The sequence below is a fragment of the Phaenicophaeus curvirostris genome, chromosome 5 (assembly GCF_032191515.1).
Source record: "Phaenicophaeus curvirostris isolate KB17595 chromosome 5, BPBGC_Pcur_1.0, whole genome shotgun sequence".
Taxonomy (NCBI): Eukaryota; Metazoa; Chordata; class Aves; order Cuculiformes; family Cuculidae; genus Phaenicophaeus; species Phaenicophaeus curvirostris.
The window spans coordinates 32,037,912-32,058,402 of NC_091396.1; the positions used below are offsets into that span (position 1 = coordinate 32,037,912).

A 20,491-nucleotide genomic window follows, 5' to 3' on the forward strand; every position below is an offset into this window, starting at 1 on the left:
TCCTGCACTTTTTTTTTAAATAATTGTGTTCTGCATCCAAAAATGTTGCTTACATTATGATTGGATGCAAAATACAAAAGATGTGCTTCACAGTTCTTCATAGCTTTCTGTCTAAACCAAATGGGTCCTTAAATTCTTATCTATCTGTGTCTGGGGAAATGAGGTAACACATTGTTTGTTCCGCAGGCTACACTTATTGTCTCAATACAACATGGATGGTTTTGATAACATTAAGAAACCTTAATGCCGTGCTTATGTCAAAAGACAAGATAACTGGCCCTCGAAATAACACCCTTTTTTTTTTTTTTATGAGGGTGGTGATGGTGCTTTTATTTTCCTCAGAGAAATAAGAATTCTAATTTGGGTGTGAGCAGCAAGGGGTATGTGACAAACAAGGGGGAGGAAGATTAGGTGACAGATGAAGATGAAAAGTAACACAGGCTCTACACCCAGCGCCTTCTAACTAGCTATGCACAACTGGTAAGTACTGGCAGGCTGTTACTTTGCTTTTTAAATACATACACATCAGTGGCAGAAGTGTCAGGCTACCACCTTCATGGCCTGCTGTTGTCAATTGATAGTATACCATAAACTGCTATGTATAGATCTATGCTGAGAGCAGAGAAACACTTTGAGTCAGAGAATTCTTGTTTAGAGACCTACATACTGAAGAGATAGAGGGGTAAAGGAAGACAACTTAGGCTAGCAAGCTTACTTGTAAATGCAGTTGTGGAAGAGACAGCACCAAAATGTGGTGGTTTAAATTCTTCTCCGTGCTTAAAGATTGATCTAAAAACCCATGACTGTTTACTGGGAGGAAGCTTTCAGCAAGCCTCGGACAGGAGTATTTCTCTGCATTTTTCTTCTGTTTCTGCTTAGGCCATGTGAGCAAGACAAACATGCATCCTCCCAAAACAGTCTATGTTTTATAAAATACATCAGCTCCTTTGCTAAGGTTTTTTCCTTGATTAATACTGTTGTTTCTGATTCCACCATAGCAATTAATAACTTGATATCTCCGGTGGTTTCTTAAAATGTCCCACTACTCTAATCTTTATGGTTTCTCCACTTTGCCTTTTTTGATGTTTTAAATGGATGTGAGAAATTTGCTGATGTGTGTGTCACTTGAAAATGGAAGAGGCAGCCTGCAAATGCTGCTGCACCGTCTCCCAAGAGATGTGGGTCGGTTTAGTATGTGAAGCACTGATGGAGTGAAGTGTCTGAGTGAAGAAATATGAAATGGTCAGTGTCGGTGCAGCAAGGTATTAAGTCTTAGGTAGCTGTTAACACAGGGCAGGCCAGTAGTGGTGGGTGAAGCCTGGAACTGCTTAGGAGTAAGTTACAACCATGTTTTACCAATGTTTCTTGTTTGAAACCTCTTCCTGGCTAAACAAGACTTAAATAAATCCCTATTAATATTGCAGTTCAAGATAGAATTGTTTTTGTTCTAAGACAAGGCTGTCATCTCTAAAATACAGTAAAACTGCTGCTAAGGAACAGTATGTATCTTCAAGGAGTTTGCCAAGTACTGTTTAAGCAGAACCTGAGTTTGGAGGAAAAATAATTGATGGCCATTGTGCAAGTTTTGCTTTCCAGTGTTCTTAATAATTGGCAAAAAATAAAGATATCCAGGACAACATAACTATTGGAACTAGACTGAAACAGATGTGAAACTGAATGCTGTGCTTAATGGTTTCAGAAGTCCTCCTTTCACAGACAAGTTATGGTTCTGCTTATCATTGCAGGTGTAATTGGGCCTTGAATGCCTGTCTCCCATATCAGAGGCAGATGTTAGAGCACTCAGTTTAACATTAAGCATTAATTTTGTAGTATTAAGGCATGTGGTGCACTCTTCCTCTAAGTGATCCAGCACCCAAGCTGCCTCTCCCTATTAAATTCAGGAATCAAAATGTGCAGATGATCTTGGAACGAACACATTAAAAAATATTTGTTATTTACACTGCAATACAGAACAAACCAATCGGTACCAATTCGGTACCGAACAAACCAATTGGACCAGAGCACACGGTCCTCATATTCATCAGAGAAGTTCTTGCAGTATGTGGCTGTCCTAAGTGTTCCAAGTTTCCCATTGTCACTGTATTGCCACACTTGCAGCATGTGCTGAAATAGATAATGGTTCAGTAAGGAAATAAACAGGGATAAAGTTTGCCTTGCTATCTTTTTCTCAATATTCTATTCATTCAAGAACTTCCTGAGGAGTCCCAGGTTCATGTGGCTCCTATGTTAGATGTAAAGTTGAACTCCTTTGCCTTTTACTATTTCATAATTATCTGTTCTGTAGTGTTTTGAGAAAAATTTTCCAAATCCTCAAATTGAACGCCTCATACAGGACATGGTTAAGTTCTTATATTCCCAGTGGCTGTGGTCAGCACAGTGATTCTGTGCTATTTGTGGTTCTGAATTCAAGCCTGTGGCTGTATCACACCACAAGATAACCAGGAGCTGGCATGGATGCTCTGTGCTACCTGTCTACCTGCACTGTTTTCCCCCTTCTGCCCACCATAGAATATTTTGGGTTGGAAGGGGCATTAAAGATCATCTAGGTCCAACTCCCCTGCCACGGGCAAGGACACCTCTCACTAGACCAGGCTGCCGAAGGCCCCATCCAACCTGGCCTTGAACACCTCCAGGGATGGGGCAGCCACAGCTTCCCTGGGCAACCTGTTCCAGTGTCTCACCACTTTCATAGTGAATAAATTCTTCCTTATATCAAGCCTATATCTGCCCCTCTCCAGTTTATACCTGTTCCCCCTCGTCCTATCACCACAGACCTTTATGAATAGTCCCTCCCCAGGTTTCTTGTAGGCCCCCTTCAGGTACTGGAAGGTCGCTGTAAGGTCTCCTCGGAGCCTTCTCTTCTCCAGGCTGAACAACCCTAACCCTCTCAGCCTGTCCTGACCCTCCCGTTCCAACCCCCCTGCGAGGGGCAGGGCCACCTGCCGCCAGACCAGGCTGCCTGCTCAGCACCCGCCTCCCCCAACGGGGACTACAACTCCCAGCATCCCCCGCGGCGGAAGACGCGTGCGGCGGCGCCGGGGCAGCCGAGCGCGCCCAGGGCCGCAGCATGAAAGGGGGCGCGGCGGGCAGCGGCGGCGGCTCCGTGTCCGAGGAGGTGATCAGGCTCACCCGCAGGCCCTCAGGTAAGGCAGTGGCCGCCGGGACACCCCCCCAAACCCCTTTCCCTCGCGGGGCGAGGGGTCGGGCTTCGTCGTCGTCCGGGCGCGGGGATCCTCGTGCGCCCCGTCCGCGCGGCTGCGGAGCCAAATCCTGCCTCCGAAGAAGCGCAGGGCAGGCTTCGGGACCAGAGCTGGGCTTGGGGGCGCCAGCCCTCAAAGCGAGCAGGAAAGAAACCTCCCAGCGCCGGAAGGGGGCTGCAGGAAAGCTGGGGAGGGGCTGTTCACAAAGACACGGAGTGATACGGGTTGTTCAGCCTGGAGAAGAGAAGGGTCCGAGGAGATCTTACAGCGACCTTCCAGTACCTGAAGGGGCTACAGGAAAGCTGGGAGGGACTTTTCACAAAGCCTTACAGTAACAGGGCGAGGGGCAATGGCTATAAACTGGAGAGGGGCAGATTTAGACTAGACATAAGGAAGAATTTCTTCACCATGAGAGTGGTGAGGCACTGGCACAGGTTGCCCAGGGAAGCTGTGGCTGCCCCATCCCTGGAGGTGTTCAAGGCCAGGCTGGACAGAGCCTTGTGCAGCCTGGTCTAGTGGGAGGTGTCCCTGCCCATGGCAGGGGGTTTGGACCTAGATGATCTTTAATGCCTCTTCCAACCCAAACTATTCTGTGATTCTGCGATTGTCAAGCGTGGCCTGCATGGCTGCCAGCCAGCCACGGGCCGCTGCACCCGACTCCTTGGTCTCTGTCCTGTTTTCTTTAACCCGGGGTGGGGGTAGTTCCCCCATGGTAATGATCCTGATCCCCGTGCCAGCAATCCCAACCCAAAGCGTGAGCCCACAGGCTGCCTCCTTGCCTCCCCTGCCTGCCTGCCGGAGGGCCTGCTGGTCGGAAAGGTGCACAGACCCACCAGTGCAGCCATGAGCTCGAGCTGCAGAGCCATGCTTGTCAGGCAAAAGTATTGCCTAAATGAACCTGTTCCTGATGGGAAAGCTGTTTCTATATGTTTTCCACATATCACCGTCAGAGTACCTGTAAGGGGCTACAGGAAAGCTGGGAGGGACTTTTAACAAAGGCTTGTAGTGACAGGACGAGGGGCAATGGGTACAAATTGAAGAGGGGCAGATTTAGAGTAGATGTAAGGAAGAATTTCTTCACTATGAGTGATGAGACACTGGAGAGGAGGTTGTGACTGACCCATCCCTGGAGGTTTTTAAGGCCAAGTTGGATGGGGCTTTGTGAGCCTGATCTGCTGGAAGGTGTCCCTGCCCGTGGCAGGGGCATTGGAACTAGATGATCTTTAAGGTCCCTTCCAACCCAAACTATTCTATGATTCTATGATTTCGGAACCTAAAATTTTGAGGGAAATGGAAGGGGATGCTGGAGAGCAGAGTTGAGGGGTATCGAATGGCAGTTTAAATCTCATCACCACCAGCAGTGAGTGTTCAGTCATTAAGATGGGCTGTGTATTTTTAGATTTAGTTTTCTAACTATGTCAGTTGATTTAAAGGTCCTACAATATAGCTCCTGATGACCTTGACGCATTTACCATGAGGATTATTATAATTTCTGTGGAAGGAATGAAATAGTGCTAGCTGTAAAGAGTACAGTGTAATCCTGTAATCTTTCTAAACAGAGTTTTGACTGCAACTTTTTAAGATAGGTCTGATGCTAAACATCTCTGGCAAAAGTTTGCTGAGGAGGTGAACATATTTACAGTGGCACAACACTGTGTGTATGTGTCTTCTCTTTTTCAAATTTCCTTCTGAAGTACTAGACTGAAATCAGGCAGAAAAACCTGGTTTTATGGAAACCTAAATGACTAAATTGGTTTGTTAAGCGTTGTTCAGTCTCTCTTTTCCTGAGTTTGCTAATCATGATCTTTTTAAATTGTATTTTTGAGGGAATTTTTATGTTTAAAGGGATTGATGAGGCATAGGGAGGTCTGCAGCCTCAGGGAGCACCAGAAGTTTAACCCAGAGCCTGCTTTTAAAGACAGTGCCATGTGCTCTCTTCTTCCCTTTGCCCCTTTTCTCCCAGTTGTGCTGTCTCTTTCTACGACCCCATGAGCTGGAAAGGGGGAATAGTAGAGAGCTCAAGGAATGATAGGGAAGATACTTTTAGCCAGAGTGCAACTTTTAAGTGCTGGAAAGGAAAGACACAGGGAAAAGCCCTGTGAATACTTAACTTGGTCTAGCATGAAATACTACCACTTCTTGTCATGAAGATCTGCTCCTGTCTCATGTTGCCTTTGCTGATGAAAGCTGTGAGTTTTAAATTGTTTTTCCAGTTGTGGGTGAAAACTGGCAAAATGTATGCTTTTGTATGTACACCCCCCCCCCCCCCCCCGACATATTTAGGGATTTTTGTATCTGTAACAGAAAATCAGTGTACTTCAAAATTCTGATTACGTTTTCTGGTTTTTTTATTTTTGAAAAGATGTTGATTAAACCTTACGCTTTCTGTAGTATTGATTCCCCCTGTTCCCATGTTAATGGCTTCACGACAAATGATTTTTAGTTTTGTGGGTTTTTTACTTTTTAATTTTTTTGATTCCCATCAAAGGGTGTGTTACTCTGCACGACTGCCCCTTCTTGGAATAGATATTAGTATAGCTGAAATGTCAGCGTTTGTTCAGTTTGCTGCCACTTACATCTTCCTTGTTTGTCTGAAGCTGCAGGAAGCAGGGGGGGCAGGGAAGGTGTGGCAAGATTGCTGTTGGTATTTCTTCCCAGCTGTAGATGCATACTTAAAATAGCATTGCTCATCTTGTACATCCTTTGATCTCCTATGACTGATATAAAATACTGCTTCCCAGCAGGCAAGAAATTGTTTTACTTTCATTTTCAGTGCTTCTTCTCAAAGCTTTTACTCTCTGCTTCAAGAGAAAGTAATAAAGAAAGAGAAAGTAAATAAATCAGCCTGGCTAAACATGGGGAGAATTTGCCTTCCGCACTTCCTGACAATAGGCTTTGGATAACTTGTATGAGTATTGCTTTTTGTTTTGCTTTAAATCTGAGACCTTTGTCTTTATTTCCTGTCATGTTTTGAACTCCTGAAACAGAACAGAGTGACTACATGCAATTTGAAGTGGCTGCATGTAAAGTCTTATTCTTGGAGGTAAAGAACGCCAGTTCCAGCCCCTTTGCTGTGGAAGGGGAACCTTCCAAGCTCTAGGTGCCCTTGAGCTGCTAGCACAGCTCCTCTTGCCTGTTTCCTCATCTCTAGACAGGGTCTAATGCTCCTTGCCTTTCCTAACTCTGTTTTTCCACTCATGAAATGCTTGTCAGTCATGATCTCTTGTTGCTCAAAGGTTATGATTTACTATGGCCTTTTATGAAATACAGAATGCTTTCCTTTCCTTTCATGCAGTGCTGAAGAGTTGTGTTCCTGCTAAGGGCCGAATCGGCATCTCAGAAACAATGACATGTCCCTCAGTTATTCCCCAATACCCACCTGAAAACAGCTCATGGGTGCTTTATGGAATGAAGCATAAGGGCTCACACGCATTCAGGGTCTCTCCTCTGTTTTCAAAAAGAGTTTAATGAGAATAACTTTTCTAGACAGTGATGGTTGGGAAGGATCATGCAGATATGTAAGATGTGAATTTCAGTATTGTGGAGAAAACATGACAACATGGGAGGGTACAGCCCCCAGCAACAACAGTAATGCCTGAAGCTTTGAGCTTTTTCTCATTAGTTTTCTCTTTGGCTTACCTTAGGGCTGGGCTTCAACATTGTTGGTGGGACAGATCAGCAGTACATTTCCAATGACAACGGCATCTATGTCAGCCGGATCAAAAAGGATGGGGCAGCTTACCTTGATGGCCGGTTACAAGAAGGAGATAAAATTTTAGCGGTAAGCTCTTTCTTCTGTCGCCCCGTGTGTTCTTGAAGTGCTGTGATAAGTGATGTGCTATGAGATGCAGGTTTGCCATCACAGTACACAGAGGGGAAGGATGTGATTAATGCAATTAGATGATGTTGAGGAAGCTCCGTGAAAGAGCTACCTTGGGGTCTGGGGACAGCTTGAGCCTTAGGGAGGTGGATGCCTCTACACACAGGCCTATCTCTTCTGCCTTCTTGATTTGTTCTCTGGAGCGTTCCTTGGTGCTGCATTTGTATTTCCTCTGTGACTTAATCCCTAAGTTTTTAGAACCTATCAGACCATCTCTTGCTCACAGCAGATCGTCACTTACACACGTGAAAAAAAGGTATCGGTCTTCAATGTCCTAAGTTTCCATTTTTTGATTGGTAGTTAGCAATGACTGATCCTTTTGCTCAGGTGAATTTTTAGACTATAAAACTCAGCTGTAAAACTTCATTGCAGCTCATCAGGAATAATACAGACTGCTTCTCCTTTTCTTAGAAGAGTGTTTTAAAGTGACAGAGGTTCAATCCCCCTGTTTCTTCAGACAGTTGGCAATCATACAAGATAATGTGCTTTGGAAAGTGATGAATGAAGAAGTAGCCTCTCCTAGTGTGATATGTGATCTTTGAATATTCTTTATTTTTATTTTATAGTTGCTTGTTATGTTCCACATGTAATCATCTTACCCTCTGTAAACAGAGTGCCTCCTACTAGTTGGAGCCTGTTATTGATCCAGTAAATCATATTAAACTGTAGAATGTTATTGTAGCTTTTCTTGACAGTGTAATATTAATGTACTTGAGTTTGGGGAGTCTAAGTATCAAGAAAAGGGAGGCACTAGATGTGGTTGTAGGGGATTCAATTAGGGGCAGTGGGGATGAAACAGATAAATTAGGATGAATATCATTAGTTAGTGAATGAAATAAAGTAGGTTATAAAACCTTCTGCCATGAGAAAATATTTTAAACTAAGAAGTTATAACTTTCACGTAGATGCCAGTATGCATGCAAGTCTTATTTTGTTTTGTTACATCAATATGCTTTTAAATGTATGTTTACAAGACAGTTTCCAACAGAAAGATTTCAAAGGTAGACCAATAGAGTTAACGAAGTAGGAAAGATGTTCATAGTAATGTTGCTGTAGCTGCTCCTTTAGTTTTATTAGCTGGCAGAAGTACACCTTTGATTTGTTTCCAGTACAGCAACAGCATAAGAAGCTGCTGTTGACGCAACTGTCTTCTTACATTCTGATTTTGCGTCTAAGTAGTTTCTTTCAGTTCTTCTGGTTTTTGAGTTTCTCGTATTATCTCTCAACATAAAAATGTGTCTATAACATGAATGGATGAACATGTATCTCATGGACTACAGTAACATTCCTGAAATGCAGAATTTTGTGACACAGGAAGATTTGTCTCGTATCCTTCCTATGCTTTTTGCCCTTAAGCAGCTGATTCTTCTTTTCCTTTTTTTGCTAGGTGAATGGCAGAAACTTGAAGGATTTGCGGCACAAAGATGCTGTGGAACTGTTCAGGAATGCAGGCTGTAACGTGTCTCTGAAAATTCAGCGCAGGGTATGTTTTACTGGTTTCTTAGGATTATTTCTGGCTCAGTTTCTATGATTGAGAGCTCTCTGTTTCATGAGGCAGAAAAATAGCATCTCTAGGTGCTTTGTGTAAATCACGCATATAAAAGTTTTGTTTGAACTGTAGCCTTCTCTAGTTGACTACAGCTGTAATCATCTTTGTATTACTTGTTTGTAACAATAAGTGAGTTTGAAGAAGTCCCTGTGTCTTTGTTTTGCTGGTATATGGTGTGCTTTCTCACAGATCTCCTTTCTCAGAGGCAAAGGTTTTCTGTGAAGACAAAATCTCAGGTTCTCCAGGTTTGTTTCAGAGGCCAGACTCTCTTGTTTTTGAGAGGTCATCTTTCATGTTAGTGTTGAGATGTCTGTGCAGCCCAGCACAAAGGAACAAATGTACACTGCTGCAGTTTAAAAATACTGGCATCGTTTTGGATACAGAAAGGAATCCTAATCCACTGTTGTCATTTGAACATCCCAGGCTAGCATTGAAGTTGATGAAGGAAATACTGATCTGCCTAAAGCGTGCCAGTGGGGGGAGGTGGGTTGAGGCTTCTTTTCTGCTCCCTTAGTAAAGGAGTAAGTCTTCTGGACCAGTGTACAGAGCAGGTAAGAGAGAATTGGTAATGCCCTCTTCCTAGTGAAGACACCAGGAAATAATGTGGTGGGAAGAGCGTGACTGGGTATGTGTGTCATTGCTTCTGCTGCATGAGACCTACCCTGCTTCAGCTGCTTGAGTTCTAATTTACAAAGTGGCAGAGAAACATGAGGATGACTGGTAGTGACTGGGGTACCTGCAGTAAAGCTCAGTCCATCCAAAGCCATTCTAACCCTCCAATATGTGGAGTGTACAGGTACCAGGGGAAACCATGTTGCTCATCCCTGCAGAACCACCTGGGCCTGGCACAGAACTGTGGACTCTCCTGTGATGGGTTCTGACACAAATACTTTTTTTTTTCCTTGTAGTTACAGACACAAAATGGCCCTGTGGGTCATCAAGGCGATGGAGAATCAGGTGGGCTTCCTCTAGCAGCCATTCTTGTGCCAGGCCTGGCGCTTGCTGCGGCAGCAGTCTGGATCTTGCTGAGATATCGACAGCGGATGTGAAGAGTTCATGATCTGGATGTCACTGCGTGTTTTACACGGCTATGATGTAATTTAAAGATAGAGAATCAACGATCTTATCACAGACTGATGTAAAAAAGGATCATTGCCTATCATAAAGCTGCTGCTGATACTCTTTACATATTGATTTCGTTGCAGGGCGGATGGAAGCAGAGAGGAAAAGAGGAAGGGAGATGACTTTTTTTCATATATATAGAATGGGTTAGCTCTGCATTTGACTAATCTGAGGAGGTTTTGCCATCCCCCTCTATTTGGTACCATGAACTTTCACACACACACGCTCGCTTACTCACTCATCTGTTTGATGTTTTTGGTTGAAGGGGGTGGGGTGATTTTAAATCAAAAACATTTACTGGAGGCTTTGCCTTGTTTCCACTGATTTTTTTCTTGAAACTAATTATCCCTGTCTGAACGATGAATAAAGAGAAGCAATGTAGAGGTTATATTATTTTTTTCCATTGAATTTATGTTGGTTGTTGCTAAATAAATGCCTTAAGGAAAATGTATAAAATCTATTCTGTGGTTTCACAGGTAAAATCATCAGTGTAGCTGCTGATTTAACAGTAATATGCAGTATTGGTGAGGTATGCTACCAGTTCTGGAAAGACAGAAGATAGCCTGCTGCTAGAAAAAGACTTGGATTGTCAGAATGACTGCTGATTCTTGAGTTAGAGTTCTAAGAGAAAGCTTTCTCCAAAATGCTAGCATACCAGAGGGAGACAGGCAGACAATTGAATCACAAGGATAAGCACTGGCAAGAGATTTGGGCATGCTGAAGCTGCAGAAGAGTCTTCAAATTAGTAATGAAGCAGTCATCCCTCCATCCATCAAGTGGGTTGAAGTCTGCATCTCTCAGGTTAAGGGTCTATTTTGGGGGTTATTTTTTCTGTGGGAAGTACTTCAAATAAAGTTTTGTGTAGCAGCTAACATGCTCTCTGCAGTCAGAAAATGTTATAATGGTTGAAAGTGGGAAGCTGAGAGCAGCCTGAGTTCTTCCTGGCTATTGCTTGTTTGTGAAGACTTATATGCTGTTCAGGAGATACATTTGACAAGTGTAAGCCAGAGTAAGGCTTAATAAGTAAAACCAAAGGGAGAGGCCCCTCCTCTGGAAAGCATGTTGCTGAATTTACCTGCAGGGTCTCATTTTGCTGTGATTTGAAAGGTTTTAAATACCCCCGCTGACTTGAGCTCTGTAGGGTAAGAACTGTTTCTCTTGTCTCTAAGAAATCAATGTGTTTTATTATTTTTGTAAAAGATAAGCAAAATGCACAGTCTGGTCTGTATGATGCCAAAAAAAAAAATCACATATGCAATATACGTATTCAAACAAAGGAAAAAAAAACTGTCTCAGTGCTTTACTTATCTCTATTCTTTTTTTTGTTCTGTGCTGCACACACGTATTAAGATGGATGATTAGAACTTGATGTTGTTGTATCACAGCCATTAGAATAAAGATGCAGACAGTAAGAAAAGGTCTGTCTGGAACAAAACTCTTCTTAACCCTTGGATGAGTTGAGTCTGCAAGAGAAGGAAGTGTTTGGAGCATGTTAGGATGAGGAATTACACGAGGAGGTGATTGGTTTTATTCATTTCCTATTGAATTAATGAGAGAAAGCAAAGCCTTTGGGTTTCTGGTTTTGGGGTTTTTTTTTTGGTTGATGTTTGGTTTTTTTGTTTCACCTTCGGGAATTTTGATACTGTTCAGACATGATTGCCATCTGTGTTGCGGGCACTTTATTATGGGGAGAAGGGTTATATCCAATGCCCAGGTAACTGATGTGACTTAGTGAGCAAGAAAAGGCCCTTCTGGTGCATACTGCTCCTCTGTATTTCTTTTCACAGTTACTGGATAAATTTTAATGCTATGTCATTAACCAGGTGGCTTTTTCAGAATTTAAAATAGTAGTTTTTAGTTGGAACTTAAACCAAGCAGTCTGACCACCAGGAACACTTTTCTGTGTCTGCCACCTTCAAAGGAGTGCCCAAGGAGTACCAAACAATCCTTTTTCCAACTCCCAGCTTCTTCTTGCTCCATTTATTGGCAAAATCCTTGTGGAAAATGCACCTCAACTCCAAAACCTCCTGTGAACTGTGGCTCATACTACTTTCTCTCAGCAACTGGACTGTCTCGCATAAACTTTGTGTGTTTTCCAAAGTCTTCTCCACTGTGTGGTTTTTGTAGCCTTGAGTTTCATTTTTACATTAAACACCATGCATAAATTTTCTGTCATTGCAGATGTAGTGAATTAAAAAACCACCTAATGAGGACAGCTTGTAAATGTAAATGATGAGAGAGAGTTTTCATTTTTGCTACAACGTAAATCTCTGGCTTTTGAAAAAACAAAAAAGTTGCAATCTTGAAGACAAATAGAAAAAAGCATCCTAACTGTAATTTTTTATTTCTTTTTTTTTTTAAGAACTCATTTGCAAGGCAGCTGAAACTTTTATATCCACGTGTTTCTCTCCCATTTTTGTCTTCTCTTAACCTTATTCTGAACTTACTGACCTGCTGAGGGCTGTATTTTCATATCCATAGTTTAAAGACAAATTCATCTGGTTTGACTTCCTGTAGATTCTAGCCGTTTGTGTCTCTCAGTCTCCTGAATTGCATGTGCTAATAATATGTATTTGACTTTGGCATAACAGTGAGAAAAAGCAGCCAGACTTGATCTGAAGATAGGAAGATGCACTACTTCTAGCACTTCTTAATTAAAACAAGCATGAAAGGAGGGTGTGGGAGGGAAAGGTGCCTGGCTTTCAGTTTGCCTTTAGGTTCCAACAACTGGTTTGTTAGGTTGTCCTGTGCTAGATTAAAGAGGCCTCCAACAGTCCCTCCCTGTGAGGGGTTTCGTGTGTTGTAATTGCCTTACCTCTCACTTTGTTTTTTTTTTTTTTAAGAAATGAAGCTAACTGAGCCCTTTAAGATTCTCACTGTGAGATACTTTCTCTTTTGGAGTAGTTTCTGTATTGCTTTGTAAAATACAAACAAGCCAACCACATGCCGAGTCTTACTATTTGGCATACCAATGCTGTATCCTACAAGTTTTCCATGTAATTTTTATCTGCAAACTCTTAAATTTTTTTTATGTGAAGGTACAGACACCTACAAAGCAAACGTATGCCAACATCTAAGAGCTGGCTTTTCTTAAATAGCTTCTGCGTATTTCTTAGAAGTGGCATACAGCTTTCCCCTTTTTGTTTGCTTTCTCGAGCGCCCAAAGGAACCTGCAAACCACAGAATAAATGTCATTGCCATATGAGAGGTAAATTCCCTTAATTACAGCTTGCACATCAAAAGAGCAATCTGTTTTGGTCAGTGTGACACTAGAAACTCATGTTAAGTGCCTACATCTTCTGACTTCTAAATCCTTGTTCATACACTATGTGACCTGTGTGATATACCACAAAGGTGTCTGTCTTTGCATTTTGTTGAATGACTGCATCTCGCATTTGTACTGGCTGAGCCCAGACAGGCCCAGATTACTCCTTATTTGCCTTGTCTGCTGTATTATTTGTACAGTACTGCTTTTGTCTTCTGCCAGACCATTGGTGAAAATACTGAATGCAGTTTGGGATAGAAACAACTTTCTGCCATTATTATGATCTTTCAGTAAGTGTTGATATCTCCTGATTATTGGATTCTTTGTGTGTTTAATGGATGCATGTTGATAATGTATATAATTGGTTTCTAAAAAATACATACATCATGATGTTGCATAGTAGTAAGTAGGTTACATCCAAGTGGTCAGTAAACTTGATCTGTTCTTTTGCTGGCAGAAGCTGGTATGAGGATGAGCTTTATGAGCAACTGTTACTCCCATCCTCTCTCCTATTTTATTGATGTGTGTTTTACTTCTGGAAGTCATTTTCCTCTCCTCAGGTTGAAGGCAAGAGCAGGTAACTTAGGACACAGTGTCCCACAGGGTGGTCCTTGAAGGGAAGGGTTACTTGGAAAAGTCTGGAGGAGGGCCCTAACTATACCCTCCTCATCAGAGTTTTCCTCATGACAAACTTTAGGCAGACTCATGCTGCATCTGTGCTGCCAGGCTTGGTATGTGTCCTTGCTGGATGGAGTTCTGCTCTGTCTCTCCCCATCTGCAGCTGAAGGGGACTTCAGGACCACCAAAGCTTCCTTGAAGAAGGATCCAGGTATAATGAAAGAGTACACTGGTTTAAATGAAGAGCGATGCAGTGTGGGCTCAAACATGGCTTTCCTTGTCACATTTGAAAGCTTTTGTCCTTGCTTCTGCAGCTGTAACTGCTTGCAGGCAAACTTCATTGTAGACTGTTTATCTCTTACCTGGCTGCCAAAACCAACTTTCCTAGCCTGTCACTCTTAGTAAAAAAAAGTAACTGTGCCAAGTATGCAGGGTAATTATTCAAAGTTGCATGTGTATGACTGGAGGTCATTCACCAAGCTTTCACGCTTGTGATTGTGTCCAAGTCTTCCAGGTACATTTCCCTTAGGTAAAATTCTCATCCCTCTCATCTCTCTTCACCACCTCTCAACAGCCTAGCATTTGTGCCTGGCTTGCATTTTTTTGCTGCAACATAAAAGCCATTATAGAAAAATTGCTGCTTTTGCTCTGTATCAGTAGATACTGATATTTGTTAATTCAACTATGTCTGCTTAGTTGCTCTATACTAGCTTTTGGATGTTACTTATTCCTTTTCTTTTCCCTTTGGAAATGATTATGCATCCAATCCTGGGGAAAGTGCAGCAGAAGTGCATTGATGCTAAACACGTTAGTCTTCTGCTGGGACAGTGTATTTGCAGAGAACAAAGAGAGAAAGATAGGAGGTTTATCAAAGACAAGCAGAGTTTTGGAGACATCTGTGGTTCAGACTTGTGCTTCAGAGCAGGGTTGTCTATTTAATCTGTGGATAACAACAGCTCTGGGAAAAAAAATTGGGAGAGGCTTAGAGCGGACGAGAAAAGAAAGGCTGAAGAGAACCTGTTTGTTCTTATTCATTGTGAGAGTGTGGGGAAGTGTTCTAAAGAAAAGGAAATGACATTTAAAAGAAATTATGGCCGAGCCTAGTTCCGTAAGGCTGCTTGGGCTGGCAGGGCGAGGGAAGTCAGGAAATATGGCTGGGGCTGGTGGGGCAAGGGAAGTCAGGAAATATGGCTGGGGCTGGCTGATTTAAGCACAGTGTTTTCTGGGAATAGAGAAGTACTAGAGTAAGGAATAAGCCATGCTGCTTTTTTCATCTTTGAAGCAGCTGCCCGCTTCAGCTACTTTAGTCTAACTGGTAATAAGCACTGGATGAACCATTAGAACTACTCTGGATGTTCATAACATTCATGCAAACAGACTAGAAGCTCTGTTTCCCTGAATCTCTAAAAATTTAGAGTTCATAGAGAGTTTTCAAGGTAGACTGCTGACATTAATTGAAGGACATTGAGCTGTTAAATGGGAAATAGTCTTAAGTTAGATGGTTCTGCGGTTATGTAGCATTCATTAGTGCAGGAAAATGGTTTGATTCTTAAAGGTGTTTTTTTAGTCTAGAATGATAGATGTACTAGCAGTTTGGGGATAAAAGTTGTTAGCATGGGGATTCCCAGGTGGAACTGGAGACTGTTTGAAAGAAATTACTTGCTGAACTGTTGAAGTCCAGGTGCTATACATGATATAGTAGGTTCACAGTTACCCGAAACGGTCTTTTGCATTCATTGCTCCTCAGCATGTTTTAGTAAACCTCTAATCACTGAAACAATAAGACATGGAATGAGGATAAAAGAATTGCAATATTTAGGGCTTCCTTCACTTCCTTCTTTCTAAATATAACAAGTATAGTACAAAGTTTTGAACACAGTTCAGAAATATAATTTTAAAAGGTGAGTTGTAATCCATGATTATATGGATTTTATTTTATTCTTCCATTGTGTAAATTATGCTCTTCAGAAGGGTTTCTAGTGAACTCAGAGAAGATTTTATGCAGCTCTGCTTATGCTACTCCACAGACTGTCAGCTGATGCACAAAAAGGCATGCTGGGTACGCACTAATGGAAAATACCTTTGGCTGTAAATTGCTCTTGGAGAAGGGAAGTATTCCTGGCTTTGCCATGTTGGGATTGCGTGGGAAGGAAGCAGAAGTCAGGTAGGAAGTAAGGCCAGAAAAGGCACAGAGGTCTTGCAGAAGCAGGGGTAGTGTCAGTAGGACACATGGCAGAGATGCAGTCTGCCTGGCATAGCAGTCCTTCCGACCAAGTTCCTGCAGTGGTGTGGGGCTTCTGAGTTCCAGCTGAGTTGTCACATGCAATGTGGCTGAATTGCACCAAGACTGCTGCAAAAAGTCAGTTTGTCTGCTTTCCCAGCAATTGAAGATTACAATTCTGCAAAGAAATTACAGTCTTAATTAATTTTGTTTTTTAAATTGCTCGAATTTTTGCCCTAGCAGTGGTATCACCTTTGCCAGTTAAATATAAACCAGTGAGGAAGTGTTGCACAGACGTTGTGAAGAAATCTGATCAGACAAACAGGATTTCAGGTATTCTCATGCAAACATTTAGACATGCTGGTGTGAGGTGGAAAAAGCCTTACCATTCTGTATTCAAGTTCTCCCTGCTTGGCAAGCTTTAATTAATTTCTCCTTGAACTGCTGGAATGTTCTATTTTGGCTACTGAATTTGTTTGTAGTGTATAAACACTTAGAAAAATCCTGAACAGAGGATATAAAAGCTTTGATCAGCTGAGTGAGAACATATGGTTCTGAAACTGTGGTATGAAGCTAGAAAATAAAACCAAACACAATCCAGCACACAGACTTCTGTGACTCTGGTTTAAAAAAATAACACAGTCAAAATAGTGCTTCAGGGAAACCACTGTTCTCTGCTACTGCCATCTCTAAGTGCTGTTTTAAATGTTAGCACTAGCACATGTATGATGGTGTTCCAGGTGAACACCACAGCATGAAGATGTGGGCTGGATGTGAAAGGTGCTGATTATAAAAGATTGGCTGGAGAGGGAGAAGGGTTTGAATACCCTTGAGGATTCAACAGTTGTTGCTAAAGGAGAAAGTCTGGGCCACCTTGATGCACTGTTTGTGTGGGCTTCTGCCAATGTCTTTTGAGTTCCTGTACTGATTCTTTGAGAGACAAGCCCTGCTTTCCCAAAATGCAGGCGTATATTTTGCATAAAGCCAATACACCCTTGATTTTAAAGTGGTTAAAGGGATTTGCTCTCAGTGGCTTCATTTGACCAAAATATGTTCTGGCAGTCATGATATTTAAGACTTTTTTTCGACAGGGGCAACCATTTCTGATTCAGAGCTTAACAGCAGAGGATACAGAGGGTAAACATCTTGTATTTGGAAAAGAAAAGCAACGTTAGGCCACCATTACCGCCATGCTTCTTCTGGCAGCGGGGGCAGGTGGAAGGACAGAGAAGATGGCAGGGAGTTGTCTCTCTTGCTTGTCAAATGCTGATCTAAGAGCACCAAACTGGAAGCTGTGCTCTAAAACTTTGCTTTGCTATGGCCTTCTAGGGAATTTTTCAATGCCTGAAAGATACTGCTTTTTTGTTGGGCCATCAGCAAAATATATATGACATTTCTGTACCTAATTCTGCAAGTTTTCCGTCACCAGCTCCTCCATGCACTGGAGGGACATAAGAAGATTTTCAAGACTGAAATGGAAACCACCAACTTGAGGATAAATACAGGCCAAAGTTTTTTCTCTTAATTTAACTTCATTGTGTTAATCAGATAGATAACTTGAGAGAGAAAAATGTTTTTTCCCTGTGGAGAAGAGATCTTTGTTTGCCCTTACCAAAAGGCAGAGAGGTAATTGTCATCTGTGAGACAGGGATGGGTTAGCAGGAAGGAAACCTTAGTTTACCCCAAAGCTCTCTGCTTGAGATGCTGATTCAGAGATTATTTTGAATTGCTTGACTCGTCCTTTAAAGATATTCTGTACATCCCCTGGATGGATTGAATGGTTTTGAAAGTAGGATGCTTGTTTTGTGAAACCAGCAATAATGGCGTATTTATGTCATTTAACAATTACCCTGGTAAATTCTTTTTGATGCGTAGTATTAGTGTGATATAGCCCCCATACTTTTTATGAGGGCACTTGATATACTTTCACCATCAGAACATAATTTTTAAATGTAAAGTAGGGATGAAAAAAATTAAATAATAGAGCATATATACAGAAACTACCCATCTATACAATTACTGCCTGTTGAAGATATAATTCCTGAGCATTAGTGATTCATTAGCAATTCTTAGTGCATTGGTTCCCAAGATGGCAGGCTCAAATCAGTGCAGTGTTCTTTGCTGTGAGCAGTAGCTTATCTAAATATACATGAAACATACGTGTTGAAGGTGGTTGTTTCATGTTCCTGTAAGTTGGGAAGCAGGAATGCTAAGAAGAGTGTGGAGTGAGGAAAATGAGAAATTAATGCAAATGACATGTTGTCACAGACGGTGAAAGAGATGAGTCAGACTTGGATGTGCTAATAGATGTTACTGATGGGTGAACTCTTTCTCAAACAATTGTTAGTATGGTTTGATCGAGCTTATAATTTGGGGGCCTGTGTGTTTATCCCCAGGCTTTAACAACACAGACTGTTCAAGAGCTGACTATCATAGCCACTTCTTCACAGCTGCTTGCATAGAGAGGGTCTCCAGCAAGATGATCTGTGCCAGGATCTGTGACTGGCTGTATTGTTTTCCCTTGGTTAAGAGGATATGTGTTGATTATTGAAATGCCCTTAAAAGAGCAGGAAGAAGGCAGAAGAACAGAGAGCTTTAATATTGTACCCAGCACATCTTCAGCTTTGCAAACTGGAATAAGTGTCTAATTAGAAGTGGCTAGTTATATACACCAAGAGCAAAATCTGCCCATCAGTGGAGCTGTCTGTGTTGAAGCGAGGGGGTATTCTTCTAGCCTTTCACTTCTTTCACTGTGTAAATTGCTATTCCCCTCTTTTAGAAGAGGCTGCATTGCTATATGATTTGTATTTAGGTGGCTGAACTAGCTAAGTGATACTTTCTGCTGGACTAGAGGCTTAGCAGAAGGGAAAATTAAACCATTAGTTATAAAACCTGCTAAGTGACTTTTATATATTAAGATTGTATTCAGTATGAGCTGAGTATATTTTTAAGTCCCAATTATAACTTCTTCCTGTGCTTTTACCTGTGCTGAATTGCAAGTTAACTAGTTGCTTAATTAATAAATAAATTGAATTTCTGAGCTGTGGGAATTCATCTTGCAGGTGAGGTATGTCAGCACATAGTGTATTTTTCTACTAAGGGATGGATGCCAGTTTTGAACCCTGAGTACTACTTCTGTTACTGGCAAAAGACATATAGTAGTGGAGGCACGTGAGTAATCTCTTTATAAGGTGATACTGAAAAAGCCTGTGTTAGAAGAAGAGTCAGTGATAATATAAGTAAAGTGTGTATCATGAAAGTAGTAGGGATAGAAGCACTGCTGCTCTGGAACTGTTCAGAGTTCCTTCCAGTTTGGGCCTGAATCTAGTTCCAGTCTGTGTCTGGGACCAGAATTGAATTGATGAAGATACAATAGACTTCTCAGAGAGTGTTAAGGAGATGGTCTTTTTTGTAAACTTCTGTAATTAGTCATCATCTTATGTTTTGAAGCACTAAGGCCCATCTGAAAATTCTCCTCCTAAATACTCTTGCTGGTATTACTGCTATAAACACCTTTTTCTACAGATACAAGTATGGCAGGTTTCATAGGGTGATGTTATTATCCTTTCATTTGATCAGCTAGTGGAATTGAAAACAGACAGGGAGGTTGGAGGAGAGTTAGCATGCCTAGGTGCTGGCTGTTTTCTACCAGCTCTATTCATTAGTCAAATACAAGTTATTACCTCCCTATATAGTATTTGCTTTTCTATGTAATGGTATCATTTGACATAGTGTTATTGTATTGCTTGTCTTCTCTTTCAGTTCACTAGCACATATTTTAAACAAAATACATACAAGTGTTGAAAGCTGATGGATCCTGCTGCTGACCTTCTGTCACTAAGGAAAACCATTTGTTTATTGCCGTTTTTCTGCTATCAGTCATATATCACAATGGTCAAATTGTACTTCTTGCAGCTCAAACAATAATTATTCATTACTGCAACATGAGGAGCTTTGCTCGATGCCTTCCAAATATTGAAGCTGGTCAATAGTTCTGTCCTGCTAACTGTTTTATTGATACAATCAAAGAATTACAATAGAAGATGCTTTTTCTTTAAGCTGGAATCCTGCAGCAGTGTCTTTAAGATTCTGCTTTCTAGGAACTATTCAGCCAATTTATCAAGAAGGTGAGCAAGGTCCAACTTGCCCAGATTACTACCTGAGCCTTTTAAAATTAGGTAAAACATATTTGCTTTGCAGTTGTCTGAAGAGCTGCTGGTCTTAATAATGGTGCATGTTTTTACTGTGTATCTAGTCACTTGAAAGTTCAACATCTGGGCCTTGTCCTTTGCTGCTCGTAGTACAAATCCCGTTGGGTTTTCTTTATACTGAAGAAACTGATGGTAGAAATAGGATGATGCTATCTTCCAATTTACAAAAATATTCAAGGTCCTTATCTACTACAGCAGGCAGTGTCTGTTTGCTCTCCTCTCTTTAAAGGACATGCACAGATCTCACTCTGAAACTCCCTTGCTGGCTTGTTCTCCCAGCCATGTTTCTGCTTGTTCTGACAGTTTTTTTTGCTTTCTTCTTCTATTCTGGGCTGGTTCCTGTGGTGTTTCTCCTGACTGCTTTTGTAATCTTCTGCAACTGTGTACATACAGACCTCTGAGAA

General features: G+C 41.7%; 1 protein-coding gene across 5 annotated transcripts in view; it reads left to right on the plus strand.

Moving 5' to 3' along the window:
- The first annotated feature begins 3,026 nt into the window (after window positions 1-3,026).
- The window catches only part of SYNJ2BP (synaptojanin 2 binding protein), a 106,457-nt gene continuing 88,992 nt past the window's right edge, over window positions 3,027-20,491 (plus strand). For 4 of the 5 annotated variants that reach the window (XR_011337537.1, XR_011337539.1, XR_011337538.1 and 1 more), the window contains exons 1-3: window positions 3,027-3,164; window positions 6,866-7,002; window positions 8,489-8,584. Coding sequence is in view for 2 of the 5 variants with exons in the window: in XM_069858314.1 (XP_069714415.1) it covers window positions 3,089-3,164; window positions 6,866-7,002; window positions 8,489-8,584 (309 nt within the window). In the remaining 3 variants the exon portion in view is untranslated. Of the gene's footprint in view, window positions 3,165-6,865; window positions 7,003-8,488; window positions 8,585-9,558; window positions 11,943-20,491 lie in introns of those variants that run through there. The other variant, XM_069858315.1, reaches the window with a different exon arrangement.